At 65.0% G+C, this 9,337-nt stretch overlaps 1 protein-coding gene across 1 annotated transcript in view; it reads left to right on the forward strand.

Moving 5' to 3' along the window:
- The window catches only part of AIRE (autoimmune regulator), a 15,391-nt gene extending 7,167 nt beyond the window's left edge, over window positions 1-8,224 (forward strand). Inside the window, exons 6-15 of the mRNA XM_025863430.1 lie at window positions 315-428; window positions 1,396-1,538; window positions 1,648-1,728; window positions 2,519-2,634; window positions 3,709-3,808; window positions 4,335-4,532; window positions 5,017-5,135; window positions 5,260-5,362; window positions 7,048-7,116; window positions 8,144-8,224. Of these exons, the coding sequence (XP_025719215.1) occupies window positions 315-428; window positions 1,396-1,538; window positions 1,648-1,728; window positions 2,519-2,634; window positions 3,709-3,808; window positions 4,335-4,532; window positions 5,017-5,135; window positions 5,260-5,362; window positions 7,048-7,116; window positions 8,144-8,224 (1,124 nt within the window). The remainder of the gene's footprint in view (window positions 1-314; window positions 429-1,395; window positions 1,539-1,647; window positions 1,729-2,518; window positions 2,635-3,708; window positions 3,809-4,334; window positions 4,533-5,016; window positions 5,136-5,259; window positions 5,363-7,047; window positions 7,117-8,143) is intronic.
- Window positions 8,225-9,337: the final 1,113 nt, after the last annotated feature.

A 9,337-nucleotide genomic window follows, 5' to 3' on the forward strand; every position in this document is an offset into this window, starting at 1 on the left:
CACACACACACCACACATGCACACACACCACACACACCACATGCACACACACACACCACACGCACACACACACCACACACACACACACACCACATGCACACATGTGCATACCAGACGTACCCATGGCCCCTCTCCGCAGTTACACATGGGCTGTCTGTCTGTGATGGAGGGGCTGGGCCCCCTCCGAGGCCTGCCCTGGGCAGAAGGAAAGAAAGATTCCACAGCCCAGGCACCTCTCGCTCCCCACTGCCTGCAGGAAAGAGGTGGTCCTCTTTCCAGTTGATGACCCCCTCATCTGGGGCTCCCTTTCCCAGGAATTCAGACCATGTCCACTTCGGTCCAGAGAGCCGTGACGGTGTCGTCTGGGGATGTCCCAGGAGCCTGTGGGGCAGTGGAGGGGATTCTCATCCAGCAGGTGTTTGAGTCAGGTAGAGGGCACCACCAGAGGGGCCGCGAGGGGGGACACAGGCCCCCGGATCCACGTCCATCCTTTGCACCTGGCAGCCGCAGCGCAGGTGGGACCGTGGCTCTGCTGCCTCTGGAGGGGCAGGATGGGCACCGAGGGCTCCCCTCAGGGGTGGGGGACTCCTGGACTTCTGTAGGGCAGGCAGTCCAGGGCCACATCCTGGGTCACCTCTGTGCGCTCAGAGGGGCCCCTTAGAGTCTTGGGCTCACCCCCCCCCCCCACGTGGTTCTCCAGCAGGACAGCCTTCTAGCACCTGCCACCCCCCAAACCACCTCCCTCCCTTCCCTCTGGGCTGGGCACCTGCCGGCAGGGATGCCAAGGACAGCCAGGGCCCACGCTGGCCCTTGGGGCCAATGCAGGCCCTGGTCTCACCCCCCAGGGAGGGCCCTGAGGACCCCGCAGTAGTTCGCTGTGGCAGTTATAACGAATGGCCACAAACTGGGCAGCTTAGAACAACAGGAGTTCCAAAATCAAGGTGTTGGCAGGGCCTTGCTCCCTCCGGAGGCTCGAGGCTGGTTGCTGGCAGGCCTTGTGCCCGGCCCCATCACTGCAGCCTCTGCCTCCAAGTCACAGGGTCTCCTCCCTGTGTCTGTGTCCTCTCTGCTCTTCTTGGGGACACCCGTCATTGGACCCAGTGTCCCTCGGGAGCCCATCTTAACTAATCCCACCTATAAAGACCCTACTCCCCAGTAAGTCTGCACTCTGAGATTCCAGGTGGATGCAAATTTGGTGGACACGCTTCACCCAGTACAGTCCCCGCAGAAGACCCCTCCTGTGCCCAGGACCCTGGTCGCAGAGCTGAGCGGGGCTGAGTGCAGTGGGGGAGAAGCAGGAGAAAGCTGCAGAGCGCCCAGCCTCTGCACCCGCCTACCCACGGCGCCCAGGCCAGGAGTGCAGCTGAGCGGGGACCAGTCAGCCTCTCCTCCCAGGTGGCTCCAAGAAGTGCCTCCAGGTTGGGGGGGAGTTTTATGCTCCCAGCAAGTTCGAAGACCCCAGTGGGGGGAAGAACAAGACCCGGAGCAGCAGCCTGAAGACCCTGGTCCGAGCCAAGGGGACCCAGGCTTCTGTCCCTGTAAGCACCGCCCTTGACACCCCTCGCCCAGCGCCCACAGAGCTCATCTGGGACCGGGCCTGCATGAGGGGGCTCCTCACTCTGATGACCCCCCTCTCCCCCGCAGCAGGGTGCAGGTGAGCTGAGAACAGGCCAGCAGGGCAGGGTGCAGGCCCCTCCTGCCCTCCCCAGCGAGCCCCAGCTGCACCAGGTAATGCCCGGACCACGAGTGGAACTCCTCCCTCCCCACCATCCCAAGGGCGGCCTTCTGCCGCTCTGCCCCTCAGCTAGGCCACTCACTCGGGTGAGGAGGACAGAGGCCTGAGCTCCCGTTCACAGAGTAGAGTTTTGGTTTAATACGATTTTTTCTGATAACACAACTGTAAAAATTCAAATAAGTCAGAGAAAGTGAGTCCTACCAGGCTTCAAACACCACAGGTCTGCTCGAGGCACCAGCTGCCCCTTGTCTCACCAGGGGCCGACGGGTGGGGAGGTGGCCCCTGCTGGGAGCCAGGGAGCTGAGCATCAAGCACATCCTTGGGCTCCGAGAACAAGGCAGAACCCATCCCAGATCTGACCGCCGCTCTCCCATGCCAGGCGCGGACTGGGCCCCAGGCACCCAGGAATGAGCAGGATCCCTGCCTGCCCCCAAGGGCTCCCCTGATAGCAGGGTCAGGGGGGGGATTATTACAATGAGCATGCTCGTTGCAGTGCAGGGCTGCCCGGTCTGCTGGGCTTCTGAAGGAGGTGGCACCCCGGAGGGGACTGTGGCACCATCAGGCAGGATGGTGCAGTGGGGCCTAGAGCCTCAGAGATGGAGGGCATCTTCGGGGAGGGCGGCGAGCCGGGGCAGAATTTTAGGCATGGGCCAGCAGGGAGCAGGCAGGGCACTTGGGTGCCCCTGGGGACCGCTGCAGTGGAGCTATTCTGAGGGGCTCTCGGGGAGGGCGCTGCCCCGTCCCGGGATCTTCCAGAGGACGCGTGTGTCTTGCCCGCGTCAGAAGAACGAGGATGAGTGTGCTGTATGCCGGGACGGCGGGGAGCTCATCTGCTGCGACGGCTGCCCCCAGGCCTTCCACCTGGCCTGCCTGTCGCCACCGCTCCGCGACATTCCCAGGTGAGCCACCCAGGCCGCCCCCCCACCTGGCTTCATGGCCACTTCTACCCAGCTGACCCTGAGCACGAGGCGGCCCAGAAGCCTCTCCGTTCCACGGAGGGAAGTGGGGCCCACCTGGGAGGGAGGCCTTGGTCCACATCACTGGGAAGTGGGGCTGGGGCCTGGGTCCTGGCACCCCCCCCCCCCCGTGTGGCCGCACTGCCTCCCTCCAAGCCTGGCCAGCAGGGCCCCAGAGGGCAGAGAAGCAGGATGAAGGCTCCTGGTGAAGAACGGCCATCCTTTCCCATCTCATCACACACCCCCAGCCCAAACTCCCACGAGCAGCCAGTCCCCCCTCTCCAAGCAAGAAGTCAGGCTGCGTGGGTGCCCGTCCCCGGCAGGGCACGAGTCCTCCAGAGTCTGCCTCCTGGCGCTCCCTTCCCCCGCCCTCCCAGCCCTGCCCTCTCCCACCAGCTCCCGCGGGTCACTGCAACCATGGGGAAGAGCCTGGGGGGGAGAAGTGAGCCCCCTTCTACTCTGGCCCTTCCCGGCTCCCTGAGTAACCTTGACTAGGCCGCTTGTCTCTGAGCCCCAGACGCTCGTCACTAAAATGAGAGGGTTCGGCCAGGGTCCTCACTCAGCTCCAGCAATGGGGCTGCCGTCTTCCTTCCTGCCCTTGACCATGTCCCCTTCTGCTAGGCACCACCCCCTTTGTGGAAATGTGGGCCTGGGGGGTATACACACCCCAGTTCAGAGAGGTCCCACTGACGGGGCGGGGCCCATGAGAGCCACACACTCCAGGTTAGCCGGTGTCCGGGATTCTCGGGGCTCATCAGAGAAGCTCTCAGATGGGACACTGACCAGGCTAGCGAGGGCCACCCCACCAGGCGTAAATGTCCCACTCCTGCTGACTGGCCAAGGCAGCACCTCCATTGTGGCTCGGCCCACTGTCCTGCCCGGGCCTCAGTTTCCCCATCTGTAAAGGGAAAGGGGTGACTTGGAGGAACCCTCGGGTCTCCCCTGCCCTATGTGTTTGGGAGTCTACTGTCCGTTCTGCTCACCTTGCATGCATCTGGCTGGTGAACACGTGAGCAGCGGGACCTGGAGGTGCTCCAGCTGCCTCCAGGGAAGAGCCCAGCGGGACCTGCCCCGGGCCGAGGAGCCCCGGCCCCAGGAGCCACCTGTGGAGACCCCGGTATGCACAGGTCCCCTGCAGGGCCCTCTGTCCAGCATCCTGGCTGCTCCTGTAGGTCAGACCGGCCCCAGCCCTAGAACCGTGCACCCCCAACCCTGGCCTGGCCTCACCAGCTTGGCTTTCCACACTGGGAAGTGGCCTTTACAATGGCCCCGTTTCTCAGGGCTGACTCGGGGCCTCAGCTCTGTCGGTCCAGCACAGGGGATGCACTTTGGCTACTGAGAACATTCTCTAAAAATGTTTTAAGCATTCCGTTGCAGCAAAGACATGAGTGGTACAACCCGTGCCCAGGTATATATTGAGTGATCACTGACAGCCTGTGAGGGCCACAGACACCCAGTCTTAAGTGGGGAAAGTCTCAAGGACCTTGCTGAGCCAGGAACTGTACCCAGACCTTTCCAACCCAGTGTGGGGTTCCCCCCACACCAGCCTCTGGGGTTGCCAGGGTCTCGGCGATCACTGACTCCCTGGGTGGTGCCGTGTAGGTCCCCTGTGGCCTCTCCAAGCACTGACCCTCTGGTTCCAGGTCCTTCTGGGACTGAGGTTGGCAGGAGAAGAGGCGAAGGGACTGTCCAGGGAGCCCCCCGCTGGGATAGACGCTGCTGTCCCCTACAAGCACCTGCTGGCCCCACCTTCGGCAAACCCCTTGCCGGTGCTGGACCCCTCAGCCCTGCGCCCCCTGCTGTGTGTGGGCCCTGAGGGGCAGCAGGTGAGGGCTGCGGGAGTTGGGGTGGCTGTCTGTTGGGGGGGCTCAGGGTCTGCGGAGATGGAGCTCTGACGTGCAGGGGGACAGGGGGCAGTAGTCAGATGGGGGGTTGGGGTCAGGGCTGAGGGAGGCCTTTGCCAAGAGCAGCCAGACTGGCCATGGAGAGGGTGGCCCAGGGGCTGGGTGCTGGGAGGAGCGCGCCCAGAACAAGGGCAGAGCGCTGCGAAGAGCTGGGGCAGGGGAAGCAAACTTGCCACCTGATCCTGAAACCCCTCCCCCCCAGGCACCACAATAAGGGGGGATAGCCCATCCCCCACACTCCCGCCTCTCCTGGGGGCGCGGTTCTGGGGTCCCCTTGACCAACTCTAAAGGGGGTCCGGGCCCACCAAGGGGGAGCGAGGTCTCTCAGGGCTGCAGTCCAAAGGTGCCAGGTGTCCCTGAGCTCCCAGGGGCCGGGGTGCGCGCCTCTCCCCGCCGCAGCCACGGCTCTGCTCCCCGCCAGGGCCCGGCGGCCGCGCGGTGCGGCGTGTGCGGGGACGGTACGGACGCGCTGCGGTGCGCGCACTGCGCCGCCGCCTTCCACTGGCGCTGCCACTTTCCCGGGGGCACCGCCCGGCCAGGGTGAGTGCGGCGGCTGGGGCGCCGGGCCGGGGAGGGGGCCCGGGGGGGGGCCCGGGGGGGGCGCCCCCCCCCCCCCCCCCCCCCCCCGCCGACACACACCGACACCCTCGTCCGCTGTGCGCAGGGCGGTCCCGCACTGCCGATCCTGCTCCGGAGATGCCGCCCTGGCCCCCGAGGAGGGGGCGCCCTCCCCGAACCCCGCCCGCGCTGCTCCGGGGCCTGCCAAGGTCAGTGCTACCCGGGGAGGCGCGGACCCCGCGGGGTTGGGGGGCCAGCACACCTCCAGGTCCACTCCAGGCGCCAGCTTCGCGGGTGTGCACCAGTGAACCCCTTGTTCGTTGTTTATACAATACAGTTGTTCAAATAGACTCCTTTTTGATAACATCTGTTTGAAAGGGAAACCCACTAAGCAATAGTGGAATGAGATGCCAGTTGGATGCACCTGTTTCACGATGACCGAGCCCAGCCCCAAGTCCCCCCTCTCCCAGCCCCTGGGGTCACATATCCCCGGTGGGGTAGGGGTGAGGCGGAAGCAGCAAGGAGACCCCACACCTGGGGTGAGCAAGCATACTGGACTGCCCAGTGTGACCCGGCTCTGTACTGGGCTCCTAGACCTCCAGCAGTGGCGGGCTGGGCACCCTCCCCGGCCCCATCCTGCAGCCAGCCGGAGCCTTGGGGAGAGCAAGCTGTCTGTGGTCATTCCTCTGCCTTCCTGCTGAGCCGCAGTGGTCCTGGGAACCTGGGGGGCGGGAGTCCTGGGTGCTCCTTCAGGAGCCTCGCGGTGGTACATCTCACCCTGCCTCCCACAGCACGGGCCCTCCTGACCATGTCCCTGCCCCCAGGACAACCCCTGAGGGCCCTGGGGGAGGTGATAAGTCCTACCCCCATCTGTGGCCCACCCTCCTTCCCAGCCACACCGCGTACTCCCCCCGAAAACGCTGCGTGGGTACCAGGCCGGCCCAGGCACTGGGGGGCTGAGGCCCCGTCCACAAGGGGGCTCGGTGCAACCCCGTGGCCTGGCCCATATCCGCCTGCGTGCAGTGTGCAGATCGGCCTGGAGGCCTCCCATCATCCCCACCCATCTGCACTGAGTGTGCGCAAGCCCTCTCCGGGGCACCCCTGTCCCCCGCCAGGAGGGGGTCCTGCCCTCCAAAAGATGCCTCATCGACACCTGGGGTCTTTGCTTTTAAAAAGACCTTGTCCTTGTGATGTAAAATGTAATGACCTTGGAGAGTGACTTGTCCCAGCCCCCTTGGTCCCTCCCCTAGCCCCACCTTCCCCAGGGGCAGACTCAAGAATGTGGGTGTGGCCCTGGACCTGCCCCCGGGGCCCCTGCACACCCTGGAGGCTGTGCTCCTCCTTCCCGCCCTGGAGCTGCTGCTGCCCCCGGGCCGGTGTTGATGAGCTGAGGCTTGGCTGTTTTGAGCCAGGAACTGGCAGTATCCTGTGTGGTTCACTCCCTGCCCTGGCCCCTTGCCCAGGGGCACCGTGGGCCCTGGCAGCCTTTGGTGGATGGTTGAATGGCTGGCATCGGACCTCAGTTTCCCCGTCCATGACAGGGTCCCTGCTAGCTGGTTCTCTTAAGTTGCCTGGCCTTCTCCAGAAGGAGGCGTGTAGCATGCAGAGGCCGGCAGCCCCCGGGGGCCTCGGGAAACCAGCTTCCAGCTGCGCCAGGACCCTGGCCGGCAGCCCCGAAGCTCGCTCATGCCCACCCTGCCTGCGCCCACCACCCTGGGAGGAGCCGGGTGTTAGAATTCAGATCCTGGGGCCCTGTGCGGGGCAGCACCGCCACTGCCCGGGCATGAGCCTGTGCCCCCAGGCCCCTGTGGCCTCTGCAGGGAGTCCTGCTTTGTTTTGGCCGTCCCTAGCAGGGGTGCGGAAGTCAGGCTGACCTCCCTTTCCTGGGCTCCAGGCAGGAGACGGTTCTGCTGGTCACGAGCCGGTTCTGCACAGGGATGACCTGGAGTCCCTCCTAAGCGAGGTAATGCATCACCCCGCAGGCCTTCTACCAGCCCGTCCTCCTCCAGGCTGGCCTCCAGGCTGGCCTTCCACCAGCCCCTCGTCCTCCAGGCTGGCCTCCAGAGCAGCCGGCACCCAAACCTTGGGGCGGCTGGGAGATCCCCTGTCTCTGGGTGCGCTGAGTACCACAGGCCCATGCTGGCCCCTCCCCGCACATGCAGGAGCCCCGAGCACACAAAGGAGCCCAAAGGGGGCCCTGAGCCCTTCCTGCGTCTAGCCCTGTCCAGAGGTCCTAAATCCCCTGGGGCCATGGGCTGCAGAACCTCAGCACCAGCACTGCGGAAGCCTGATGTCCCCGAGGGGTGGGGCGGGCACCCTGGAACCTCTCAGTGGACCACCTTCAGTGGGCCTCTCACGGCCCCCTATCAACCCAGGCCTCTCTGCCCTAAGATGAACAGCTACAGTCGCTGGGACGAAAATGGGGCTTTTAGGGATTCCGCCTTCTTTTGACCGGAGGTCAGACTCCTCCAGCCATACCCAGAGCCAGGCAGCCCACATGTGTCCTCCTTGGGACATGGGGCCCTGCCCTGTGCGGTGGGCTGGGCACAGGGGGGTCCCACACAGTGCAAGTGTCTTTGTGGGGGAGCCCAGACTCCATATCTCTGGCTGGGGCGGCCGCCTGAGACCGCTGGAGAGAGGGGCAGACTCACCAGCCCCTCCTGGTGTGGTCACCCCATTCTGCTGGAATATTGGGCCTTCTCATGACCCCTCCATCCTGTGGGAGCGTCAGGCCCCTGAGCACAGTGAGGGAGAGAGCCCCAGAAGGAGGAGGAGGCAAAACAGCCGCAGTGGCCACGCCCTGTGCTTACAGGCTGCCGAGACGGAGCACTGGATGAGGAGTCCTCCCTCGACTGACATGTCTTGTGGTGCCTCGGGCCTCAGTTTCCCTACCTCTGAATAGGAGGGTGACGCTGGAGGCCAGGGTAGACACATCTGTCCCCCGGGGCTCTGGCGGGTCCCCGAGGCCTCTGCTTTGCTGTCTTTTGCAGCACTCCTTTGACGGCATCCTGCAGTGGGCCATCCAGAGCATGTCCCGCCCGCTGGCTGAGGCGCCCACCTTCCCCTCCTGATCCAGGATGGCCAGGGTCTGCGGGGCAGCACTGGGGGAGGGGAGGCCCCCGGAGACGCGGCCTCAGCTGGGAGCGGACCCCCTCTCCCATCTCCGAAAATCAACAGATGCCAGTGAGGTCCCACCTGTGCTCATGGTGGCCTGCTCTGAGAAGGACCAGCAGGACACACTCCCCACCCCTGGAAGCCAGGTTAGGACCGAGAAAAACAGAAAGGTCCCCGTGTTGTCCACGCTCGGCTTGTCGCGGGCTTGTCTTCGTGGACACACGAGGCATTGCATGTACTCAAATAAAAGCCACTCCTGTGGGGGTTTGACATGCTCTCCAGTGGGGTGTGGGTCCCTGCATCTCCGGTGCCCGAAGTGTAGGCCATGCTGGTGGGAAGGGAGAGGCCCACGCGCAGGAATGGCCCCGAGAAGTGGACGGCGCGCTCCTTTCTCGGCTGGCTCCCCTCCGCCCCCAGTGAGATCCGAGCCTGCGGTCTGGGCCCGCCCACCTCTGCTGCCCCCTGTGCCCCCACCGCCTCCGTCACCCCCCGCCAGAGCCTCCAGGGCTGAGAGCTTCCTTCCCTCCGTGCTCCACATCCCACACATCTGCCCCAGCGCCACCTCCTTGTTCAGTCAGACATTTATCCAAAACGTGATCTTCCCTATCGTGCATATTTGTCCAGGCACGGGGGGCCGAGAGGGGTATTCCAGCAGGAGGGACAGATCGTGCGCGCAAGAGGCAGGTGACCACTGTGAGGCATGAAGCAGGGCCGGGGCTGGGGCGGGAGGGTGCTGGGGGTGGAGGTGGAGATGGCAGGTGTGGGGACAGACACCAGGTCAGGTGGTCAGAGCAGGGGGCCTCTGCACGGACAGCGCCACCCCTTACTTTCCTCCCGGGCAGATGCTGGCCCACGGCTGGGGGTCCCGGGCCCCAGGACTCCTGTCTAGGGCACAGCTGCGGGGTCAGTTGCAGTGGAAGGAGACGTCAGGGCAGCCAGAAGCACCCCCCCGCCGCAGGGACCCTGCGGTGGACTATGCCCGGATGTGGAGGGAGGGAGTGGCCAGAGGCCTTGCTGTGTGTGGGCAGCAGGGCCGGGACACGTGTGCTGACTTGGACGGCGGCTTGCAT

The sequence above is a fragment of the Callorhinus ursinus genome, unplaced genomic scaffold, assembly GCF_003265705.2.
Source record: "Callorhinus ursinus isolate GAN/ISIS: 27379988/994484 unplaced genomic scaffold, GSC_fseal_2.0 scaffold75, whole genome shotgun sequence".
NCBI classification, from domain to species: Eukaryota; Metazoa; Chordata; class Mammalia; order Carnivora; family Otariidae; genus Callorhinus; species Callorhinus ursinus.